Source organism: Canariomyces notabilis (genome assembly GCF_033297395.1).
Source record: "Canariomyces notabilis strain CBS 508.74 unplaced genomic scaffold N656scaffold_7, whole genome shotgun sequence".
Classification (NCBI taxonomy): domain Eukaryota; kingdom Fungi; phylum Ascomycota; class Sordariomycetes; order Sordariales; family Chaetomiaceae; genus Canariomyces; species Canariomyces notabilis.
In genome coordinates this window covers 741,430-763,082 of record NW_027041829.1, presented here as the reverse complement: position 1 = coordinate 763,082, position 21,653 = coordinate 741,430, and the positions used below count along the sequence as shown (strand labels likewise).

The window sequence follows — 21,653 nt, the reverse complement described above, 5'->3', positions numbered from 1 at the left end:
GCCAACATTTGGCTCATATCCATGCTATCCGAGTTCGTTGGAGGCTGTGTAATTGCCTCCCCGCAATCGCTTGTCTCTCCACCCTTGCTGCTCACGGTAGCCTTTGGCATTTGCATGGCGTGTTACCTATTCTTCATGACTACAGCCAGGAAAGCAGGGATTTCGAAAGCACAAGGGTATCATGGCCGAGGTGGTGGACATTGCGCCGACGCTGGGGTCGGAGCTCAAGGTTCGGCCCACCATCGTCAGAAGGATGCGCCTTCTCTCCCAGTGTTGACTGACGATGGGTGATGCCGCAGGACGGGTTCAAGCCAGCGAGTGCCTGGGTCGCCAACGGTATTGCATGGCTGGACGACATTCAGTCCTTCTACCGCGAGCGAAGTGTGATTGAAAAAGAGTACAGTGCTAAGCTTAATGCCCTGGCCAAGAAGTACTTCGAAAAGAAGACACGCAAGTCGGCGAGCCTGAGTGTTGGTGACACTCCGACGATGACTCCTGGATCACTTGAGAGGTAGAGTTTGAGGGATTCCGGGCATACCCTTTCTGGCGTTGTTCACCTCCAACTTACACAGCACCCAGTGCTTCCCTCACGACGTGGACAACACATCTTACGACATTAGAAGCGCGGGCCGACGAACACGAACGCTACGGAAATGATTTAGTTACGAAAGTGGCAGAACCCCTAAAGCAAATATCGACGAGGTTTGAGGAACTCCGCAAGCGCCATGCGGAATACGCCGAGAAACTCGAGAAAGAGCGCGATGCGTCATACGCCGACTTGCGAAAGATGAAGAACAAGTATGATGCAGCATGTCAGGAGGTGGAGAGCAAGCGCAAAAAGACGGAGTCCTCGTTCGACAAGGCGAAGGCGCAAAGTGCCTTTCAGCAGCAGATCCTCGACATGAACAACGTCAAAAACACTTATCTCATCGCCATCAACGTCACAAATAAGCAGAAGGAGAAGTACTATCACGAGTACCTGCCTGAGCTCATGGACAGCCTCCAGGACTTGTCCGAATTCCGCACAATCAGGTTGAACGGGTTATGGACCCTCGCTGCACAGCTAGAGGCCAGCATGCTCCAGCAAAACTCTAGCCAGGTCAACCACTTGAGCCAGGAGATTACACGGAACCTACCCCACCTCGACTCAATGATGTACATCCGGCACAACATGGGCGGTTTCCAGGAGCCGCCTGACAAGGTTTTTGAACCCAGTCCAGTATGGCATGATGACGGCTCCATGGTTGTGGACGAGGCTGCCAAGGTATACCTGCGCAACTTACTCAACAAATCCAAAAGCCAGCTAGGAGAATTACGTCGCGAAGCCGATAAGAGGAGACGGGAGCTTGAGGCGATGAAGCGAGTGAAGCAAAAAGTCAGGGATGGCACGGAGCAGAAGGATGAGGTGGTACTGATATCGCAGATATTTACGATGCAGGACGAGCTGCACCAGGCAGACCGGAAACGTCTGACTGCCGAGGTCGAAACATCGACCATCACCTCGGTCGTCGGCGACGTCACGCTCGGCGCGAAGAATCACAACTTCAAGTCCCAGACATTCAAAATCCCTACTAATTGCGACCTTTGCGGAGAACGAATATGGGGTTTATCGGCCAAGGGGTTCGACTGCCGCGACTGTGGCTTCACATGCCACAGCAAGTGTGAGATGAAGGTGCCGGCTGATTGCCCGGGAGAGCAGTCCAAGGAAGAGCGCAAGAAGCTGAAGCAAGAGCGGCAAGAGGCGGCAAATGCTCTGCTTAAACCGAGCGGTCCACCGGAACATGTCGCAGAACTACCCGCCCTCGGCCGTTCAGACACTGTCAACTCGACAAGATCGGGGTACGCGGCCAGCGCCCAGCGATCCATGACGGGTCCGCTGTCTCCGACAGAGGAGACGGCGCCAGAAGTGCCGAGCTCAACGCGACCCACGGGCACAGCGGCACCGAGCGCGTTGAGGAAGAACCGAATTATAGCCCCACCACCAAGCGCGTATATCAGCGAGTTACCGGGTAGTACCCCTAACGGCTCATCGCCCGCGACGGAGCAGAAGGGTAAGATGTTGTACTCCTTTGAGGCTGGAGGACCGGGGGAGTTGTCGGTGCCTGCAGAACGGGATGTAGTCATTTTGGAACCCGACAGTAAGTAAACAACGGGCAAATTTCCACCCAAAATCTGTAGGCACACCACTTACACAGGTCCAATCTTTGCAGGTGGATCCGGCTGGGTCAAAATCCGGGCGGGCTACAAGGAAGGCCTTGTACCGGCAAGCTACGTTGAGGTCGTCGCTGCCGAGCCGGCTGCTCTCGCTTCACAGCACACAGGGCAGTCGGCGCGACCTCCTTCAACTTACTCAAACAGTGGTTCATCTGTAGGCACTGCGGGCCCCACGGGGAAGAAGAAGGGTCCAGCGGTGGCACCGCGACGCGGGGCCAAGAAGCTCAAATACGTGGAAGCCATGTACGATTACACGGCGCAAAGTGAGGCCGAACATAGTATGGTTGAGGGGGAACGGTTCGTGCTGATCAAGGAAGACCCGGGGGACGGGTGGGCTGAGGTGGAGAAGGGGGGTGTCACCAAGAGCGTGCCGGCTAGTTATATCCAGCATGTTTAACTTGGCTGTAGTTACAAGACGCTTATTCCTCGCCTTTCAGTTTCTTTGGTTGTAAAGGAGGAGGTTCAGGGATAGCAGATGGGACAGTGAAGCGGCCTTTCATGATTAAGTGTAATCGTTATGTGCAATACACATATGTATGTACAACGCCAGCAAGGGGGTTGCTGCAGCGCAGTGTACCCCAATCAGAAATCCCGGATGAAAAATCCAAGAAATTCTGCATATGGCCAATCATCATTACATTCTTGGGGAAACAGGAACGGGATACACGTGCACAATACACTTTGAAGGACGAACCGGTTTGCCCTTCCCGGATGTGACCCATCTCGAGAGGGAAGGCATTTGTGCTGGTACATACCTATTTCGGAGAGTTCCGAGATATGCAGGGCTTGGGAATCGACGTGGACGGGTACCTTACCCGACTCTTGGCATCATGACGTGGTTGTATCTTTCTGCATTCCTCCACTTGACAATGGCAAACCTCAGAAGCTGACTTTGCCCGCCGGAAGCGGTACGAAGCGGACAGCGCATATAAGATTAGGTTGAATGCATATGTCCCAGGTTGGCAATGGAATTCAATGCAACGCTGTACAGAGCAAGGTGCGGGTACCACAAGGTGTATAAACCTGAAGTACTTGGTGATGTCTGCAGCGCCATTGCACAGTTTGCACCTGCCTCAGGTTCCGACGAGCTGCTGTGGTCCAGTGAGCTCACCCTAGTTCTTGCCCTAGCTGTTATTTTTGCACGATGTTTGTTTCCTTGGCCAGGTTTGCTGGCTGTGGCAGCAGCAGCAACGAAACTCAGCGGAACTTCGTCACGGTTGATCCCGCCTGTTTCAATAGCTTCCCCTGATGCCTTTCTTCATTTCGACACTCCCGAGGTGCTTCTGGTCGCTCGTTAAGCTTCTACCAGAACGCATAGCTTCTCTTTTGCTCTTCAGTCCTTGCTAAGCTGTCTTTACTGGGCTTGGCCCGGGCCTGATCTGTCTTGGCATTCTGTTCTTCAGTCTTTGTGAGAAGATGAGGTTCATCTTCCTGGTTCCTGTCTTGTCAGTCACCTTAGGGCTCGGGCTCGAAACTCCAAGCTCGACATACCCAGAGCCACCAAGCAAGCGGGTTTCAATACCCATCGTAACAGCATCCGGAAATGGTAACCGGTCCTGAACGGGACCGCCTCTAATGGAAGAGAGATTTGCTGACATGACAACATCACAGCGTTTTGGCAAGGAAATACTCGGTTCTACGTCCGCGGCCTGGACTACCAGCCAGGGGGCGCTGCGGCAATGCAGGACCCTCTCGGGGACCCAATAGTGTGCCACCGGGATATTGCCGAGTTCAAGAAGCTGGCCATCAACACGATCAGGGTCTACATCACGGACAACTCCGTCAATCATGACGAGTGCATGAACGCTCTAGCTGATGCCGGCATCTATGTAATTCTCGATGTCAACAACCCTCTGTACTCTATCAACCGTGCCAATCCCGGTCCGTCTTACAATACAAAATACCTCCAAAGCGTCTTTGCTACCATTGACGAGTTCGTCAAGTACGACAACACTCTTGCCTTCTTTTCCGGCAATGAGGTGGTCCACGACCTTGTTGAGAGCACACTGGCGGCTCCCTATGTCAAGGCTGTCACGCGCGACATACGTCAGTACATCAGGAGCAGAGGTTACCGTGCGGTGCCGGTAGGGTATTCGGCTGCGGATGTTGCCCAGAACCGTATGCAGCTTGCCTACTACATGAACTGTGGCGTCGATGATGAACGGACCGACTTTTTTGCTTTTGTGAGTGGACCATCCTGTGACTTCAAGATGACGAGGAATGCCGGCTGACCTATTACAAGAATGATTACTCGTGGTGCAACTCCGATTTCGTCACGGCTGGCTGGGATCAAAAAGTCAGGAACCTCACAGGTTATGGGATCCCAATATTGTGAGTCGTCCCTAGCGAGAGACATAAGAGTGGTGCTAATGAGTGCATGCAGCCTTTCCGAGTACGGGTGTCTGACCAACGGTCGAACGTTTGGTGAAGTCGCGGCCTTGATGAGCAGCAAGATGACGAGCGTCTATTCAGGGGGTCTGTTGTACGAATACAGCATGGAAGCGAACGGTTATGGCATTGTCAAGATCCCTACCCCGAAATCACCCACCGTCCAGGAACTAGAGGGCTTCTCCAGATATGCTCAGGCTCTTGTCGTTAACCCGGCGCCTCCGGGAGATGGCGGCTTCACTTCGACAACGCATTCCGTTCCTTGCCCGACGAAGGACGCAAACTGGCTGGTTTATGGCACACACCTCCCGGCCATGCCTGAACAGGCCAAGCATGTGAGTGCCATTATGAGAGTATCCCTGAGGGCACTAGACGGCGTATGCTCACGATTATGGTAGATGATGGTACACGGAGCCGGCCCTGGGCCCGGTCTGAAAGGTAAAGGTTCTCAGTATGCTGTCGATGGCACGAGCACCGGAGTCAAGAGCCCGCGCTCTGCCACCGCCACTGCCACTGTTAGCGCTACTACGTCCAGCGGCCTTGCCAGCCCTGTGAAGGTCGGAAACGTGGAGAAGGCTCCAATTGTTGTGGGCGCCTTGGTGCTGGGGATGAGTTTGGGCGGGACTCTTTTGCTTTGACACTATCTACGTGGCAACCAAACTAAGTTCTGAGGGTTTAGTATTGAATTACGCTGTTTTATGTATCGGTAATCGTACCAAAAGTTTTATACCCCAGGGACCAAGCATATGACGGTTGCCGATCGGCGACTAAGGTCGTTAGCCGGCTATACTTAACGGCCCCTTAGAGCTATGTATTCGGCAGGCTTAGTCTTAGAGAGGGGCGAGAAAACAGCGACAACACAGGCCGAGGTTGCCACAGTACTTCCGACCCTCTAGTTCAGGTAAGCAGCCGTATAGGATGGATCTTCGTGAAGTAGGTACAGACGGTACAACCTGAACCACTAGTCCCAATCACAGCTGCTCCCAATTAGGTCGGCCAGTTTCTCCAGCCACAACTTGTCCACCTCGTCAAAGCCGTTTTGCACGGCACAGTCTACGTCGATGATTGCCACGAGCTTCCTTTCTTTCTCCTCCCCCGCTGCCCCTTCATCACTCCCGCCGTCGACGAGGATGGGTACGACAATCTCGCTCCGCGTGTCACCGTCGCACGCTATGTGGCCGGGGAAAGCGTCCACGTTGGGCACGAGCTGCGTCCTTAGCTGGGTCGCTGCCGCGCCGCAGACTCCGCGGTTGAAGGCGATGGTCTGGCAGGCCACTTTGCCTTGGAAGGGCCCCAGGATCAACTGCGGCCGTGAGGCTGGGGCGGAGCGGTCGACGGTGTAGAAGCCTGATTTTGCGGGTTTAGTTTGGTGCGTGGTGTCAGATGGGGGACGTAATGTTTTGGGGGTCTATGGTTAACCGGATGTGTACTGACCAGCCCAGTTAACTTGGTTGCTTGGGAATGGGAGGGATTTGTACGCGTGCCAGAGCAGCGAGGCGGCGTTGGCGAGGTTGCTGTGTTTGTGTGTAAGTGTGGGGTTTTCCCCCGGAACGGGATGGTATTTGTCTTGAAGGTTTGAGCTGAAAAAGGGGTTAAGGGGTACCTCACCAAACCTGGAGGGGATGTTGTGTTAGCAGATCATATTAGCAGCATGCTTATACCAGCCAATTCAGGGCACATACCCAGTTTCTCTGATCAGAGAACAAGCCCTCGGCCTGCAGCAGGACCTGCTGGTAAGTCTCCTCTTTTGTTAAGCCCGAGGCGAAATTGGACGCGTCGGCATGAACCTGGATGGAACAAGCAGAGATAAAGTAAATATCTCGTTGCCACAGGAAACGAGTGATATAGGCCTCTACTGACCATGTTGGCTTCAAAGGCGCTAGGACCTTAATATATGTGTTAGTTCGGATACAGTAGGTACTAATACGTAGGTTAGGTTTGCTGTTTAGAGCCAGAAGAGTCTTCTGTTGGTTGACAGCTTACAATTCCAGGATGATGGATTTATCAGATGGTGAGGTGAGAGAAAGGGTTGTGAGAAATAAGAGAATGCTGCGCTACAGTGGGTCCTAGCCATTCACGCAATCACCAGATTCACCACACTATAGCACTAGGTGGGCGGGGTTTATAGGGGCGCTCAACTAACATCCAACAGGTTCATGTTTCCACTCCTCATAAAACGAACGGGGACAACACCCTCTCCCGTTTTACCACCTCATCCTACTCATCCTGCTCATCCAAACCTCAAATCTCTACCGGGGTATAATAAACCAAACAATCCATGCGGTGCCTTATGTCTGCCAGCACCCGACTCCCGTCCCGACTCCCTTTCGCCCAAGCCCGATCACAATCCGCCAATGCATCGGGATATCAAGGAAGCAGCACAAAGTTAGGAATAGCTCCTCCCCGCCGAGACCATACCGGCCCTCCCGGCTGTAAACCCGCAATGGCTCGGCGCCATCCCAACCCCTTCCCTCACCACGCCCCACATGACGGGCTTCTTCTGTAACCCCTTCTCCCTCGCGAGCGGGTGACACCTCGCGCTAATAACGGCACTACACGACCCGGCCGGCAGCGCCATGGGATTCCCCGTTAGCTCCCCGTTCACAATACCCGCGGCCGGGGCTCGCCGCAGGCCCAAACCCAGGACAAGCACAGCCAAAAGCACCAAGATGCTTAGCAACGTGAGCAGGCCCACGCCGCTCAGCCCAAGCCCAACCAGCGGCGGCTGCACTCCCGTCCCACCCGCATCCGAAGGGGACGGGAGGCTTGTGTAACTCCCGTTTTGCAGGATAGCAGCCGCGAGATCAACATCAACAACCTGGACGGCCACCACAAACAGGCTCTGGCTCAGCACGAACGCCATGCCAAGGAACAGCGCCATCAAGGCCCAGGACACTGCCCTCGGGAGCGTCAAGTAAAGGGACGTGACCTGAGCGCCCCTGTTGGATGTCGCCGCACCTCCCTGCAACGACGACGACACCCGCAGCGGCTTCGGTCCCATGGCAAACAACGCCGACTCGTGCGAGAGGAAATACCCCGTCACCACCCCGTTGACGGCAAAGTACAGCAGCGCGAGGAGCGCCTGGGGGAGGCACGCGACGAGGGCCATGGCGGCGGCGCTGGCGGGCATCCTCATCATCATCATCATCATCGACGACTCGGCGAGGGGAACCACTGCATGCGGCGAGGCAACGCCCAGTGGAGAGAGCCTCGCGGCGGGATCTTTCACGACAGCAACAGCCAGCCCCGCCGCGGCCAGGCCCACGCACGCAGCCCAGACGGCCGCGGCGGCGAGCCAGCGCGGGAAGGAGACGGCGCGCAGCCAGTACATGTGCCCGCTGCTGCTTTCGGGGACCCAGTACTTGGGCTCCGGGACGAAGGGCTGCTGCTGCTGCTGGTGTCCCATGGGCCAGCGGCCCTGCCAGACGTCGGTTTTGGAAAGGAGGCAGCACCCCCGCGTGGTCGGGTCCGGCTCCTCGAGGAAGGACGAGATGGCGTCGCCCAGGGTGGCCAAGGGTCGGAAGGGTGACGCACGGCGCCTGAACAGCACCGCGGCCGTGGCAACCAGTGCGAGTGAGTTGAGGAGGGCCACGACGCCTAGAAGTGCCGCGTTTAGGTTTACTTCGCATGTTGGCGCGGGGCTGGGTTGGGCTAGGCAGAATTGGATGGCGGAGGGCTCGATGGTTAGGTTGGCGAGGGTGGTGGTGCCTGGTTCGCCGGGTCGGGATAGGAGGGTGTTGGCTCCCCCTGACGTCTGTACGAGGGATGACGTGCCTGGGTTGTCGTTGGAAACTAGGAGAACAGCGGAGTAGTCTGTTTGAAAGGCGCCGCTGAGCCGCGCAAAGCACGCCGTCCCGGAGAGGCGTACCAATTCCCCGCGCATTGCATGCTGCTGGAGGGTGAGCAGATCCAGACGGCTTAACCCACCGTTGCTACCCGAAGTTTCGATGCTAGAAGCGGCGCCTCGGATGAAGGACTCGCCAATCAAAGCTGCTTTTAGATTCGGTGCTGTTTGCGAGACAAATACTACCGCATTATACCTGGTGCTCTCGTCAGCAACAGTCTTCTGACCCCGTCCCTCACGGCGCTTGGCTGAGAACTCACATTATCTGGGTAAAGAAAGCTGACAGTAGGACAAGAACGGCTAGAAATGCACGGCTGATCTCGATTCTCCTAAGGTTGCGAAGCGACGGGATCCCGATATCAAGCCACTTCGCCTTTTGGTGCGCGGCAGCCACCTCGTCTCTTGTTGGGCTGATGAGGACCTGGAAGACGTAGTTGGCGCCCGCGACCAAGGCTACGACGAAGATGCATATTGCCCCGTGCAGGCCCAGGTTGAGGCTAACGGCACTCGAGCAGGAGCCTGAAAAGATGGCCCACCTCCCTTCCGACAGCGTGGACCTGGCGATTCCCACGTTCAGGCAGATAAAGCCTGTGATCAATATCACAAAGATGAGCAACAAGTTCACGGCGATGCCAGCTCGCCAACCCTCTGTCCAGAACCTCCACCCGCTCCCCCCACCGTAGGAGCTTTCTGCGGGCAAGAATGCCTCGTCGCTGGCGCGGCTGCCCAGCGACGACAAGGAATCACCTCGGTAGTGGAAGCCCTCAAAATCTGCTACCCTAGACCGGTGGCTCTGATACTGGTGGTGCGCAACGAAGTCGAGGTGCTGCGGCTCGCCCGTCTTCCCGCCGCCAATGATGGTACTCTGCTTCCGGCGGGCGACTGATTCGGGCGTCTCCCCGCGCAGGAAGTTGACGACATAGTCCGGAACGACACCATCGACTTCCCGCTCAACCGAGGCCACCGCTTCGCCGCTGGAGCCGGAGCTGACCCAAGAGTGCGCCGGGAGCTGCCCGGAGAGCTGGGCCGTCGTCGCCCGCCGCTGCTGCTGATGGGCTGATGTTGGGCTGGAGGTTTCAGTCTCGGTGCCGATGACGCTTTGGAATGGCCACTGCACTGTCCGCCTCCCAGCCACGAGTGGTTCGCTCAGGGGTGAACCATCTTCTAACACTCTGTCACGGAGGTGTTAGTCAAGACTTCAGCATCCCAACACTGTCCCGAAGGCGGGTAACACACCTGGTGACCTGGGTCACCTCGCCGTTCTCATCCCATGTGTATCTATACGTCGGTGGCCCATGGTGGCGAGGAGGAATTACCATCTCCATGCCGCCGCAACCAACCTGAACCGGGTCAGTGTGCTGGTGGGTTGAGGGCGCATAGGAAGACGAATGGAGACAGCCAAAAATATGGGGTTGTCGTTGTTTAAGGGCTCATCATGCCCTCTCGGGAAAACACGTGTAGCTGCATGTGCTCACTCCGTCGCAGCTCAGGAAGGTCAAGCTGCTGATCCGGCACGAGCCCGAGGAAGGAATCAAGTGCGGGACACACACGGTGGCGAGCGGACGACCGGGATGGTCAGCATGGGGGAGGGGTCGGGGGAATAGGATCTACGCTAGGATATATGGTTGTGTGTGCACGAGGATGTCGCATGTTTATCCAGACCCGGCCACTTGCAGAATACAGCCTTCTGAGGTAAGCCCATCCAACGATCCTTCACCGCTGGTCTTGCAGAAGCACACATCAAGAGCTGCTGGGTGTCATGGCCTATGGTATAGTCTGCTGCATGCATTATGCGGCAGACACCCTCTTGAGGGCCCCTAAGTCGCCAACCTCAGTGTAAATGTTTAAGTGATTCTCATCTCATCTGTCGGCACTGGAAGCAAGCCGTGGCCTGGCGAACAGTCACTACATCTAACCACATTCTGTGAAGCGTAGTGTGTGGTGTACGTAGTGTGCATGTTTGCTGACTATGCTACTATATTAAGACACCCCATCTTGGCAGTGCCGCAGCAGTGCATCAGTAGCGGTCCCTGATGCGGACGGGACGAGTGCGGAGAGAAGACGTCGAGCTACACTAGCATTCGGCGCTTGTACGCATGTTGATGGACTTCTTCTGTGTGTGTAAAAAAGCGCCTCTTCTGGAACCCGTCTCCTCCCGTCGTCTCTGCAGTTCCAATGACATCCCATACGCTAGTCATGTGGACCACAAAGCACACTCGAGAAACAACAGAGCCTTATCCCATACAGGACGCTGGCCTGCAGCGGGAACAATGGAAGCGCTTTCGCTCGGCCGCCGACTTCCCATACTGTTCCAGAGCTCTGTCCGAACTGCGGCTGGAGCGGACGGGAGAGAAAATCCGACTACCAGCAGAAAGTGGCACCCAATTAGTAGAATTGGCTGGGGGCATCGCGAATGGGAATGAGAGCTTTCTGTAAAACCCAGAGGTACTGTACGTTCTGACTGGAAAGGAGCAGATTTGCGACTACCTCCCTCGAGAGCTTTGACCTTGTTCGTTTGCGCTTTTGCAAATAGCCGTTTCGAGGAAAGGGGGACCGGGAGAGGGTGAGGAACAGCCTTGTTCTCCATAAAAGGTACCCCGGATCGACGTTCGGGGTCTAAGCGATCAAAGTCGAATCATTCATGCCGTGCGTATGGCACCGGCGATCGAACATGAGGGGTCTTGGTTGTGGCGGCTCCTAGGAAAAGGAAGAAGGCCAAGGACCCGACAGCACTGACAGCAGCCTTGCCGGGTTTGAAGATGGGCCGGGTTAATGCAACCAGAGGAGACGGCATCTGGGAATCGTGATGTTCGCTACGTACTTGTACATACATCACCTTGCGCACACTGCGAAGAGTTCCAATTCCGCGGATGGGTTTGGAGACAAAAGTAACAACATATGAGGCCTGGGTTCGAATGCGATATCGCGATATCCAGTACCGGTACAGCATTCGTGGCGTAGTTTCGCAGTGTCAGCCGATTGGAGATGCCCCCTTGTGGTTCAGTCGGAAGTCTGTCTTTGGTGGTTTGCTGACTTAGAACGTGGCAACGATATGCTGAGAGCATTCGATGAATGCACAATCAGTTGGGAGGATAATGCGTGGCCGAGGCGGATTGCATATCCAGTATTGCTGATCAGCCCTATGGTACTCCATAGGTACTTGAGTGATGAGGAAATATGAAGTTTGAGAGGGTGAAGTAGGTTGAAGCCAAGCTTAACGTTGGGGCTTGTCGCTTGAAACCTCTCTACCCTAACCCCGGAACACAAGTCTTGGCGCGGGCTGTTCCGCATCTTATCGCGATAACAGCAAGTCCACGGTGGTCACTTAACCAAGGTACGGTACCTGATAAACATCCATTGATCGATCTTGTCCTCCATCAAGTAACCGCAACCTAACCTCATACGCCTTGGAAGCATTTCCAATCCAGAATAGGTCTCGATGGATCCCTACTCGGCCGAGGGTGAATTAATCAACATCCACAACCACTTCCACCAGGGCCAATACCAGGAGGTAGTCGATTTCGATGTGTCGTCTCTGTCACCTGAAAACGCCCTGCCGGCCCGCGTCTTGCAGCTCCGCGCTCGCATTGCCCTCGGCCAGGCCGAAGACGTTCTCGCCGACGTGCAGGGAGAGACAGAGCCCGAACTCGAGGCGGTGGGCGCGCTGGCCGAGCAGGCCCTAGGAAACACTGAGGCGGCCGTCAAGACTATTGAGAAGCTGGCGCAAACGGCGGCCGACAACGCAACCGTGCAAGTTGTCGGCGGGACAGTATTGCAGGCGGCCGGCAAGTCGGAGGAGGCTCTGGCCCTGTTGGGGCAGCATCAAGGGAGCCGTAGGTCGCAACCTGCCTTCCTTCAATTTGGGAGAATTTCGCTGACCAAGATTGTGTGCCTTTGCAGTGGATGCCGTGGCCCTCATTGTCCAGATTCACCTCCAACAAAACCGAAACGACCTTGCCGTCAAGGAGGTCGCTGCCGCCCGGCGGTGGGCGCAGGACAGTCTGCTAGTCAACCTTGCAGAGTCGTGGGTTGGGCTGAGGCTGGTTCGTCACCCGATAGAGACGTAGCCCATTGCCATCGCAGTGTTGTGCTGACCATACCGGGATTTTATAGGGCGGAGAGAAATACCAGCAGGCGTTCTATGTGTTCGAGGAGCTCGCACAGGCACCCGCGACATCGTCAGTGCGAACTCTGGTAGCCCAAGCTGTGGCTGAATTGCATCTGGGCCGGACAGAGGAGGCACAGGCTGCTCTGGATCAGGCGCTAAAGAAGGAGCCCGAATACGCAGAGGCCATTGCGAACCTGCTCGTTCTGAATGTAATCACCGGGAAGAGCCCCGAGGAGTTGAAGAGGTACGTGCTCACTAATAGGAGCTGCCTCGCTTAGGAGACCGTCTAACAGTTTTCTTAGCTCGCTCGCAAAGGCAGATGCTCAGCACCCATTCCTGCTGGATCTTGCCGAGAAAAGCGATCTGTTCGATAAGGCAGCGACAAAATACAAGGCCAAGGCGGCCGCATAGAGGCGTTTCTATGAGTTCCTATAAACAACGATATCAATCTAAACCAAACGAGAATATGCACACTACGTCGGCTTTGCCAACTTGGAAGTAGTATTCGCAGCCAAATCCGGCCGTTTGAGCATTCACCTCATCCCGCACCGCTGATGCTGATGTTCATTCCACGAGGTCACTCTGCTCTGCATTGGCATCTGCGTGCCTGGCTTTCGATAACCCCTCCAGCATAGTTCGAAATGCTGCCTAAACCCAATGCGGCCGACCCAATGGGGAAGAGTTCCAGAAAGAAAGCTCTCCCAGATTGATGGACCACATCCCTTGAAGACCCCAGGTTCTGTGGCGATCGTACGTACTTGTATGTACACTGCCTAAATCGGTCGGTGGTTGTGCGTTTCAGTGTTGTTCCTGGCGGCCTCGGTGTATCTATGGCCAACTCACCCTGGGGACTCAGGGCTGAAACCGGGTGACCTGACCAAAGGACACTGTATCATCCGAATCAGTAGAGATGCTCCACAGAACGCTCAAATTCATTACGGCAGTTGGTACTGCCTACATCTCATGAATCGCGGTCAACGGACGCGAGTCTGATATGAAGGGAAAATACGATGGGCTGTATGTACAAGTACCTTCGTATGTTGTATGTTGTTATGCCTATTGTCGGGGTTTATTTCCTCTCGCCTCCTTCGTACCTAGCCTCGCTAGCCTGACTCGAGCGTGTCTACGACGCACGTGCGGACAGTTGGGATGATGATGCACTGCTAGGCACTGTTTTTGGATGCTGAGGGTGGCGTCAAGTGTCCTGAGCTGTCACTGCCCTGCCCATGGGAACATGCGCGTACCCACCTTATGCGTGTAAATACGTAGGCTGCTTGCGTTCAAGCCATTTCCCGCTATACTACCGGTGCCTCTGTAGCCTATTCGTAATTCCAGTTTCATTCCAAGGGGAGGACTCGTCCTGCTGCATCTGGGCAAAGCTGTCTACACTATACATACTAACTACGTAGTATAGGATTAGGTACGGCGAGGCAATTACCGGTAGTCTGTCACATTCGGTTATGCATGAGCGGATAGCCTCCACCCACTTATGCTGGTACGGTAAGGCGATCAAGGGCAATTTCAGACTGCGGTTCAACGTATGTAAGGTACCTCCGGATCGTATATCCGTATACATCCTGTTTTTTACACTAGGTATATAACACCTACATACACTACACGATGTCAAAGCCTCTTCAGTCCGGCCGTGATTAACGGTATGAGGAAAACGGTGGCGGTGCACCCCAAGTCCGGGTTGAGATTGAGTGTTCATATTATCGACAGGCTCGTCATCTGAAGGCTGGAATGGACCACGGTAATGGCATGGACCTAATAAAGGCGGCGAAGCGAAACCTCGCGTTTCCAGTCTTTTAGTAGCCTAACATGGGAAGCTCTTCAGCTTGATGACACCCATAACCTTGGGCCACTGAAGTTGCACCAGTGGCCCGCGGCCGCCTTGCCCCTAACTACCTCATTAACCTCTTGCTGCTGACGCCAACAAGACATGGCATGTGCAAACCAACTGCATAACCAGTCGCCGTTCGTCCTCGGCTTCCAAAGAAAGCTCATTTCGGTCGGGCTGCCCTCGAATTTCGCCTAGAAACGGCCCTCCAACCCGGATACATCTGGATCCAGCCGGGCTGCCTCGATCGATGGCCTGCAGCTTCCCATACCTGGGGCTCTCTTATTTAATTGATTACGCTAATTACGCAGCATTTTCTTCTTTCGGCGGGGCTGGAGCCAACCCCGACAACTTGAATGCCCCCGCCGATCAATGGCCCACCTGCTGTCCACTTGGCTGAATGCTGCCAAGTATGTAAACCTTTGGACCGATCGCCAGCCCTGAATGAATGACGTCCTCCTCTCTGGCTTCAGCAACTCTTCTTTGGGTGTTCTCTGACGTTTTTTGAACAACTCGGTTCTCGCATAGCCTAAAGTGGCCTCGCTTTGCCGGCCGTCGGCCAGGGTCGCTGGCCAATTCCAGTGTAGCGAATCCGCTGCTTGCTAGCTCAAGCTCCGCTACTTCCAGGTTCGTGTCCAACTGGAGCTGCGGACAGCGAGCGACACGACGGCGCATGCGGATGCTCATGGATTGTCCTACCTCTGGCTGATTGAATACCACTGCTACCTTCGAAAACTTGAAACAAAGGTGCAAGAATAGCTGGCACAAACCCCACCCCCCTGAAAACAGATAAATCGCAGTTAACCCCGCGCCACCCTGCTGCCCACCATGGTCCGCATCATACCCAATCGCCTCAAGTCGAGCTTCTCTAGCAACTCGGCGACCAACTCGACGGCAAACAGCCGCAGCACAAGTCCAATGCGAAGCAAGGGAGATTCGTCAAGCCCGGAGGGCTGCAGGGACAATGGACTGGTCCTGAACGTCACGATTTTACGGGTACTGCCAACAGAACATCCTCATCATGATAAATCACGGCTGCTGACTTTTGCGGGCTCTCCTTTAGGCCAGGAACCTCGCCGCCAAGGATAGAGGTGGCACGTCGGATCCGGTGAGTGTTGCCAATCTGCAGCCGCCTTTGGAAGCCGAGCCCGCGGCTGATTGCCTTTGAACGGCTTTAGTACCTCGTCCTGAATCTTGGCGAAGCAAGACACATCACCCACTCAGTGCCCAAAACACTCGACCCAACCTGGAACGAGCAGTGCCAGCTCCCCATCACTGGCGTGCAAAGCCTGCTCCTCGACGTGTGCTGCTGGGACAAGGACCGCTTCGGGAAGGACTATCTTGGAGAATTCGACCTTGCGCTCGAGGAGATATTCGCCGACGAGAAGACAGAGCAGCCGCCCAGGTGGTACCCACTAAAAAGCAAGCGCCCAGGGAAGAAGACGAGCGTTGTCTCGGGCGAGGTTCTGCTGCAATTCACCCTCCTCGATACCGCGAACAGGGACGCTACTGACCAGCAGATTCTGGCCAAATTCGCCGCCATTGCAAACTCAGTCCCCGCTGGGAATTCTTCGCGGAATACCGCGCCCCGTTCCGTCGGAAAGAGCAAGACACCCTCACCTTCACCATCGCCCAGCGAAAGACGAGCAGAGGACAATGATGAAGAGGAGGAATATGAGATGGACGATGATGAAACACCCGAAGACGAAGATCCGAACAAGCCGGATGCGGCCGAAAAGAGGAAAAGGCGGCTGCGCATCAAGGGATTGAAGCGCAAAAAGAACGACAACCCGTATGAGTTCGTAAACGGCGGCAGCGATGTGGTCGGCATCATTTTCCTCGAGATTTGCAACATTACGGATCTCCCTCCGGAGTCAAACCTAACCAAGACGAGCTTCGATATGGACCCCTTTGTTGTTGCCTCATTGGGGAAGAAGACCTACAGGACCAAGACCATCCGGCACAACCTCAACCCAGTCTTTAACGAGAAGATGATTTTCCAGCTCCTTGGGCACGAGCAGTCCTACAGTTTTTCGTTTATTGTCATCGACCATGACAAATACTCGGGCAACGATTTCATCGCTTCCGTAAATTTCCCGGTCAAGGAGCTTATTGAGAAGGCCCCCAAGGCCGACCCCGAGACCGGTTTGTATAATCTAAAGGATGTGCCCGAGTATTCTGCGCCGGTACAGCGCCCCCGGTTCATGAGGCTGGGCTTGTCCCGTACCTCTTCCGCCCAAAGCTTGAGCAAACTCGCCAGACCAGTCCTGTCCAAGAACCCCTCATCTGTGACGTCTTCGTCTGTCGCGGCCACGCCAGCGCAGACCCCCGGCATTTCCCAACCCACCCTTGATGCCCTTATGGAAGAGTCTCAGCCGGCGTTGCCCAGCCCCGGCTGTCTTCAACCGCAAGACAATGCCGTGGCCGCAGCCGCCTCTACCCTCGGGGAGACAACGCCGCCTGACGGCGATGACCCCGACTTCATCTCGTACACGCTTCCGCTCAAAATGAAGAACATGGAGAAATGGGAGGCCAAGCATAACCCCCGGTTGACTATCCGTGCCAAGTACATGCCCTATCCGGCCCTCCGACAGCAGTTCTGGAGGGCAATGCTGAAGCAATATGACGCCGACGAGAGCGGGCTCATTAGCAAGGTTGAGCTGACGACCATGCTCGATACTCTTGGTTCCACTCTTCGAGAGTCGACTATTGACAGTTTCTTCCAGCGGTTCCCTCACAAGGCGACTGATGACGATGGTGCCGAGGACCTAACTATGGATGAAGCCGTCATTTGTCTGGAGGATCAACTTCAGGCCAAGACGCGGTCCCATGGCGTGACGGAACGCGTCAAGAATATGCTGCCTGATGCGGACAAGGTCAAGAATCTCCTTACACTTCCCGGGAAAGGTACCACTTCCGGCACTGAAACACCAGCGGAGAGTCTCGAGACCCCTTCCGAGTCGCAGGTCTCCGAGTCCGCTACCATCGCTGTCCCAGAACTGAACACGCCGGGCGAGGAGGGCGAGCTTCTAGACCGGGACGACTTGAACATCAAGACGACGGAGGAGCATGTGGTTGAGATACGCGAGTGCCCAATATGCCATCAGCCGCGCTTGAATAAGCGCAGAGATGCGGATATCATCACGCACATTGCTACTTGTGCGAGCCAGGACTGGCGTCAGGTTAACAACCTGATGATGGCCGGTTTTGTCACATCCAGCCAGGCGCAGCGCAAGTGGTACTCCAAAGTCATTACCAAGATATCGTATGGAGGTTATAAACTTGGCGCGAACTCGGCCAATATCCTCGTCCAGGACCGCATGACCGGTCAAATCAACGAGGAGAAGATGAGCGTCTATGTTAGGCTGGGCATCCGGCTGCTGTACAAAGGCTTGAAGTCCAACAACATGGAGAAGAAGAGGAGTAAGTGCACGATAAAAGCCCAGTAAGGGTTTCGGCAGTTGGAGCTAACACGTCACCAGTCCGGAAACTTCTCAAGAGTCTCAGCATCAAGCAAGGCCGAAAATACGATGATCCTGCGTCCAAGGCGGAAATCCCCAAATTCATTGCGTTCCACGGTCTGGACCTGTCCGAGGTGCTGCTTCCCTTAAACGAGTTCAAGAATTTCAACGAGTTCTTTTACCGCGCCCTCAAGCCCGGTGCACGGCCCTGTTCGGCGCCCAACAACCCACGTATCATTGTCTCACCGGCCGACTGCCGCTCCGTCGTCTTCAATCGCATCGAGACAGCAACGAAAGTGTGGGTCAAGGGCCGTGAGTTCAGCATCAAGCGGCTCCTGGGAGATGCGTATCCTGAGGACGTAGCGCGCTACGAGCACGGCGGGGCGCTCGGCATTTTTCGCCTTGCGCCGCAAGACTACCACCGCTTCCACATACCCGTTGACGGCGTCATGGGAGAGCCCAAGACGATTGCTGGCGAGTACTACACGGTCAATCCCATGGCCATCCGCTCAGCGCTTGACGTCTACGGCGAGAATGTCCGCGTCCTCGTTCCCATCGATAGCCCCATCTTTGGTCGGGTCATGGTGATCTGCGTCGGCGCCATGATGGTCGGAAGCACCGTCATCACCCGGAACGGAGGCGAAGAGGTTCGGCGCGCCGAAGAGCTGGGCTATTTCAAGTTTGGCGGGAGCACGCTCGTGGTGCTGTTTGAGCCCGGCAAGATGGTGTTTGATGACGATCTGGTAGAGAACTCAAACATGGCGTTGGAGACCTTGGTAAGTTCGCGCCGCTTTTATCCTTGATTTTTAAATCAAGAGCGTTGCGGGGAACCTCCCATATACTGACTCGGAATGTAATAGATACGCGTCGGCATGTCAGTCGGCCACGCACCCGGCGAGCCGCAATGGACGCCCGACATGCGCAAGGACGAAAACCAGATCACCGAGGCGGACAAACAGGACGCCAAGCGCCGCATCCAAGGCCAAGTCGCCGAGGAATCGCCCGACGACAGCGGCAGCGGCGGGGATGGTGAGGACGGTGCCGCCGCGTTGCGCGTGCCGCCTGCTTCGGCTGCTGCTGCGGCCATGGCTTCTTGAAGCAAGTGATTCCCTCTTGGACTGGGCTCTGGGCCTGGGTGAGTTGCGGGAATTGGTAACTGGTTTCTCCCCTGAAACTATCGGGTTTATTAGACAGCGATGCGCTGAGTTTATTATTGTTAGTGGATTAGAGGTGTACAGTATAGTCTGCATTACAGGTCCCTGGTTTGCTTGTCTGTTCACGGGTTTTCACAAGACCTCGGCGCGTCTTGTGGAAAGTGTGCTTGAAAGACGATCGGCGCTGCAGAAATAGATCAGGGATAACATGATGAGTCATGACCCAATAGACCACGGAATTCCGATAGAACGTCTTGAAGGGTATCAAGTTCGCTGAAACTATACTGAGCAATGTGCTTGCTCCTGCTAACGCCTGTAATGCCCTTGAGAATTGAAATATCATCCCACCATGGTCCTATCCATCCGTTTATCCGTTGCGCTTCCATCGTGCAGAGTAAGTGCCATTGCTGCTCCTTCATCGCCGAGCCTTCCATGCAAGCGAGAAAAAGAAAAGATCAGCCGAAGAGGGTTGGAATAGGGGTCAAGAGGGAAAAAGAAAATACCAACTCCCTATGGCCTGACCACCACGCTAGTGTGTGGTTGTATGTATGTATGTAGGGTCGGTGACTGACAGCGGGATGAGGCGGGAGCAGCCGCCCCTACCCGAGACACGGCTCGCAGTGCAGTGTGATCCGATCGAACATGGATCGGACAGAGACGAAGAAAAAGAAAGAAAAAGGCAAACATGCTTTCCCGTTCCAACGTCTGACGCCAGAAAACCGTCCCGGCCCGAGCCTCGATGCATCCGACTTTCCTGTTTCCCGATTTCCGATCCGGCGATCCCCCTACGAACCCCCAACCCAAAGTTAAGTTGATGTTCCAACTCCCCAAGTCCCTTCCCTCTCTCCCTGTGTCACACACACTCAGAACGGGCCCGTTTCAGTCGCACGCAATCCGTCTCTTCTAGAATCAGATTTGACGACATGTGCAGGGTGTTGGGATTGATTGATTGATCAAGTCAATTCAGATGTTTCAACCCAGGTTCAGTCCACCGCACGTGCGCTCCAACGTCCCAATGGCTGGCCTGCATGTATGTACAGTACCGACAAAACGGGCCCTGGCATATTCCGTAGTCGTAGGTGATGAGGATTAAGTAAGGGTTTGTCGTCCTTTGATTTCCGGGCTGCCTGTTCCTAGCACATCTCTGTCCGGGGTCTGATGGTGTGTTGGACTGTTGGCTTGCTGCACATTTGCATGCATGTATGCATGCGGCTTGGGGATGGACTTGTCCCTCCCCTTCCCTTCCGGGGCAGATGGCATACATGACTATGATGATGCTCACTGCGGCTCGGCCCAACTCCCAAACACTGTGCGTATATTTGTAGAAAGAGCCAAGTTTGGAGGAGGAGGAGAGCGGCCACAGAACCTCTTCTCCAGTACAAGGTTAAGTGTCCGTATGTTGGCACCCCCTTTTAACGAGAGCCCCATCTCCAATTGGTAACAGACGCTTTCCGTGAGATGGGGTGGGACGACGACAAGGATTCACTGCTGCTGCTGCTGCCGCTGCTGCTGACGCGGTCGTTCTCCATGGACCGCTTCTCGTCTGATGGTGGAGCCGATGGGGGGAAATAGGACGACGTCGCCGCGCTGGTCGGAGGGGACGGGAGCGGCGGGCTCGGGCTCGGGTCCGGGGACACTTGCCGTGCCTGGCGCCAAGACGAGTATATCTGCTTGCAGAGATGCGCCGACATGGTGTAGGTAGGCGACATTGTTACAAGTCCCGGGTTCTGCTTCTGGTAGGATTTTGTTTTTGTTCCCTAGGCAGAAAGGCTGCAAATGTTGCCTGCGGGCGTTGGCTAGGTACTTCTTCTCCAGACGAAGCGGGTGTAAGTCGACGGAGGGTTTGGTTGCTCTGAGATGATGAAACGGCCTTCTAAAGTTTGGTTCAAAACTCGACAATCCGATGTATATATTACGGACACGGGCACAAGGGGGAAAGGCCAGCTTTATAAATCAACCCATCTCTCATCTTCCAGAGGTAACGCTGCCTAATAATACACTCGAAAGTCGGACCTTCCCTAGCTGCACCCGGTGACCGCGTGAGCAAGTCCTCCATCGAATCACACAGATTGACATCCCTAACGCCCAGCCAATCATAGATTGCCGATTTATAAGGTTGTGGCTGACACTTGGTCAGTGGCTTGTCGTTCTGGGCTGATTTTAGACGCCAGGCCGCTCCCGTTTGCTGCCGAAGATCGAGCAATGGTGCCACGCTGCCCCACCCCGCAGGCGGCCGGATTCTCGTCAATCACCCAATGCCTTGGTGCGAGTGCGTGCTTGAGACGACGGTTGGTGACATGCTGTGCGGTTCACCCCTTTTTGAATGATTGGCCATTCAGCGGATGGCCAAATCTGTATGTGTAGTAACGTTACAAGCTTGACTAATTACCGTTCTACTGTAGAGGAAACAAGCTTCGTCCACCGCACGATGAAGAAGCCTACGGCGTCAAGCTTCAGAGACAACGAGCCGAAATCTAGGCCGATGACTCAGCTTGAAATCTGCCCCTGGATCTAATCTACTGGCACCAAGCCGTTGCGAAGATTCAAGGAAACAAGAGCACATGTCCCAGCCTGTCTGGACGGGTATTGTACAACTTCTGCGGAATTAGAAATTAACTATCTATATCATGGTATCACACATATA

The 21,653-nt window shown here is 55.1% G+C and overlaps 10 protein-coding genes across 10 annotated transcripts; 4 read left to right on the top strand and 6 right to left on the bottom strand.

The window, feature by feature from the left end:
* The first annotated feature begins 170 nt into the window (after nt 1–170).
* On the top strand, nt 171–2,840 carry N656DRAFT_777958 (FCH-domain-containing protein). Its single transcript, XM_064814914.1, has 4 exons — nt 171–229; nt 300–511; nt 580–2,138; nt 2,211–2,840. Exons 1-4 carry the CDS (start codon nt 182–184, stop codon nt 2,609–2,611), a joined length of 2,220 nt encoding a protein of 739 aa, XP_064671481.1. The 5' UTR covers nt 171–181; the 3' UTR covers nt 2,612–2,840.
* A 790-nt stretch (nt 2,841–3,630) lies between these two features.
* N656DRAFT_707239 (glycoside hydrolase family 72 protein) lies at nt 3,631–5,240 on the top strand (the record flags this gene model as incomplete). The annotated part of the gene is made up of 5 exons (XM_064811415.1): nt 3,631–3,760; nt 3,826–4,397; nt 4,457–4,545; nt 4,598–4,937; nt 5,001–5,240. 5 exons carry the CDS (start codon nt 3,631–3,633, stop codon nt 5,238–5,240), a joined length of 1,371 nt encoding a protein of 456 aa, XP_064671480.1.
* Nucleotides 5,241–5,281: 41 nt separating this feature from the next.
* On the bottom strand, nt 5,282–6,758 carry N656DRAFT_605767 (GAF domain-like protein). The gene is made up of 6 exons (XM_064810273.1): nt 6,586–6,758; nt 6,463–6,522; nt 6,285–6,389; nt 6,211–6,215; nt 6,037–6,116; nt 5,282–5,949 (listed from the first exon to the last, which is right to left on the bottom strand). The coding sequence occupies exons 2-6, from the start codon at nt 6,463–6,465 to the stop codon at nt 5,564–5,566; spliced, it is 579 nt and encodes a 192-aa protein (XP_064671479.1). The 5' UTR covers nt 6,466–6,522; nt 6,586–6,758; the 3' UTR covers nt 5,282–5,563.
* On the bottom strand, nt 6,652–10,036 carry N656DRAFT_836222 (uncharacterized protein). The gene is made up of 3 exons (XM_064818772.1): nt 9,683–10,036; nt 8,707–9,618; nt 6,652–8,642 (listed from the first exon to the last, which is right to left on the bottom strand). The coding sequence occupies exons 1-3, from the start codon at nt 9,769–9,771 to the stop codon at nt 6,989–6,991; spliced, it is 2,655 nt and encodes an 884-aa protein (XP_064671478.1). The 5' UTR covers nt 9,772–10,036; the 3' UTR covers nt 6,652–6,988.
* Nucleotides 10,037–10,497: 461 nt separating this feature from the next.
* N656DRAFT_777955 (uncharacterized protein) lies at nt 10,498–11,386 on the bottom strand. The gene has a single exon (XM_064814913.1). The coding sequence runs from the start codon at nt 11,031–11,033 to the stop codon at nt 10,641–10,643; it is 393 nt and encodes a 130-aa protein (XP_064671477.1). The 5' UTR covers nt 11,034–11,386; the 3' UTR covers nt 10,498–10,640.
* Nucleotides 11,048–11,672, bottom strand: N656DRAFT_605909 (uncharacterized protein). The gene has a single exon (XM_064810274.1). It carries the CDS (start codon nt 11,394–11,396, stop codon nt 11,082–11,084), a length of 315 nt encoding a protein of 104 aa, XP_064671476.1. The 5' UTR covers nt 11,397–11,672; the 3' UTR covers nt 11,048–11,081.
* Nucleotides 11,673–11,744: 72 nt separating this feature from the next.
* On the top strand, nt 11,745–13,373 carry N656DRAFT_605759 (uncharacterized protein). The gene is made up of 5 exons (XM_064810272.1): nt 11,745–11,780; nt 11,861–12,279; nt 12,347–12,489; nt 12,560–12,798; nt 12,857–13,373. Exons 2-5 carry the CDS (start codon nt 11,886–11,888, stop codon nt 12,963–12,965), a joined length of 885 nt encoding a protein of 294 aa, XP_064671475.1. The 5' UTR covers nt 11,745–11,780; nt 11,861–11,885; the 3' UTR covers nt 12,966–13,373.
* Nucleotides 13,374–14,892: 1,519 nt separating this feature from the next.
* On the top strand, nt 14,893–19,016 carry N656DRAFT_605553 (uncharacterized protein). The gene is made up of 5 exons (XM_064810270.1): nt 14,893–15,390; nt 15,458–15,502; nt 15,573–17,817; nt 17,877–18,631; nt 18,716–19,016. Exons 1-5 carry the CDS (start codon nt 15,223–15,225, stop codon nt 18,950–18,952), a joined length of 3,450 nt encoding a protein of 1,149 aa, XP_064671474.1. The 5' UTR covers nt 14,893–15,222; the 3' UTR covers nt 18,953–19,016.
* Nucleotides 19,017–19,455, bottom strand: N656DRAFT_605554 (uncharacterized protein). Its single transcript, XM_064810271.1, has one exon. The coding sequence runs from the start codon at nt 19,350–19,352 to the stop codon at nt 19,080–19,082; it is 273 nt and encodes a 90-aa protein (XP_064671473.1). The 5' UTR covers nt 19,353–19,455; the 3' UTR covers nt 19,017–19,079.
* A 64-nt stretch (nt 19,456–19,519) lies between these two features.
* Nucleotides 19,520–21,217, bottom strand: N656DRAFT_844169 (uncharacterized protein; the record flags this gene model as incomplete). Its single annotated transcript, XM_064819123.1, has 2 exons — nt 20,456–21,217; nt 19,520–19,538 (listed from the first exon to the last, which is right to left on the bottom strand). Exons 1-2 carry the CDS (start codon nt 20,716–20,718, stop codon nt 19,520–19,522), a joined length of 282 nt encoding a protein of 93 aa, XP_064671472.1. The 5' UTR covers nt 20,719–21,217.
* Between the last annotated feature and the right edge of the window lie 436 nt (nt 21,218–21,653).

Bases quoted from the DNA above. Each gene is read 5' to 3' on its own strand.
- N656DRAFT_777958 (XM_064814914.1), top strand. From the start codon at position 182: ATGGCCGAGGTGGTGGACATTGCGCCGACGCTGGGGTCGGAGCTCAAG. The intron at 230-299 runs GTTCGGCCCACC...GTGATGCCGCAG, and splicing joins CGCTGGGGTCGGAGCTCAAG to GACGGGTTCAAGCCAGCGAG. The intron at 2,139-2,210 runs GTAAGTAAACAA...CAATCTTTGCAG, and splicing joins AGTCATTTTGGAACCCGACA to GTGGATCCGGCTGGGTCAAA.
- N656DRAFT_605767 (XM_064810273.1), bottom strand. The intron at 5,950-6,036 runs GTCAGTACACAT...CCGCAAAATCAG, and splicing joins CAACCAAGTTAACTGGGCTG to GCTTCTACACCGTCGACCGC.
- N656DRAFT_836222 (XM_064818772.1), bottom strand. From the start codon at position 9,771: ATGGAGATGGTAATTCCTCCTCGCCACCATGGGCCACCGACGTATAGA. The intron at 9,619-9,682 runs GTGTGTTACCCG...CCTCCGTGACAG, and splicing joins GAGGTGACCCAGGTCACCAG to AGTGTTAGAAGATGGTTCAC. The intron at 8,643-8,706 runs GTGAGTTCTCAG...CGAGAGCACCAG, and splicing joins GCTTTCTTTACCCAGATAAT to GTATAATGCGGTAGTATTTG.
- N656DRAFT_777955 (XM_064814913.1), bottom strand. From the start codon at position 11,033: ATGGAGAACAAGGCTGTTCCTCACCCTCTCCCGGTCCCCCTTTCCTCG.
- N656DRAFT_605909 (XM_064810274.1), bottom strand. From the start codon at position 11,396: ATGCTGTACCGGTACTGGATATCGCGATATCGCATTCGAACCCAGGCC.
- N656DRAFT_605759 (XM_064810272.1), top strand. From the start codon at position 11,886: ATGGATCCCTACTCGGCCGAGGGTGAATTAATCAACATCCACAACCAC. The intron at 12,280-12,346 runs GTAGGTCGCAAC...GTGCCTTTGCAG, and splicing joins GGGGCAGCATCAAGGGAGCC to TGGATGCCGTGGCCCTCATT. The intron at 12,799-12,856 runs GTACGTGCTCAC...CAGTTTTCTTAG, and splicing joins AGCCCCGAGGAGTTGAAGAG to CTCGCTCGCAAAGGCAGATG.
- N656DRAFT_605553 (XM_064810270.1), top strand. From the start codon at position 15,223: ATGGTCCGCATCATACCCAATCGCCTCAAGTCGAGCTTCTCTAGCAAC. The intron at 15,391-15,457 runs GTACTGCCAACA...GCTCTCCTTTAG, and splicing joins TGAACGTCACGATTTTACGG to GCCAGGAACCTCGCCGCCAA. The intron at 18,632-18,715 runs GTAAGTTCGCGC...GGAATGTAATAG, and splicing joins ACATGGCGTTGGAGACCTTG to ATACGCGTCGGCATGTCAGT.
- N656DRAFT_605554 (XM_064810271.1), bottom strand. From the start codon at position 19,352: ATGATATTTCAATTCTCAAGGGCATTACAGGCGTTAGCAGGAGCAAGC.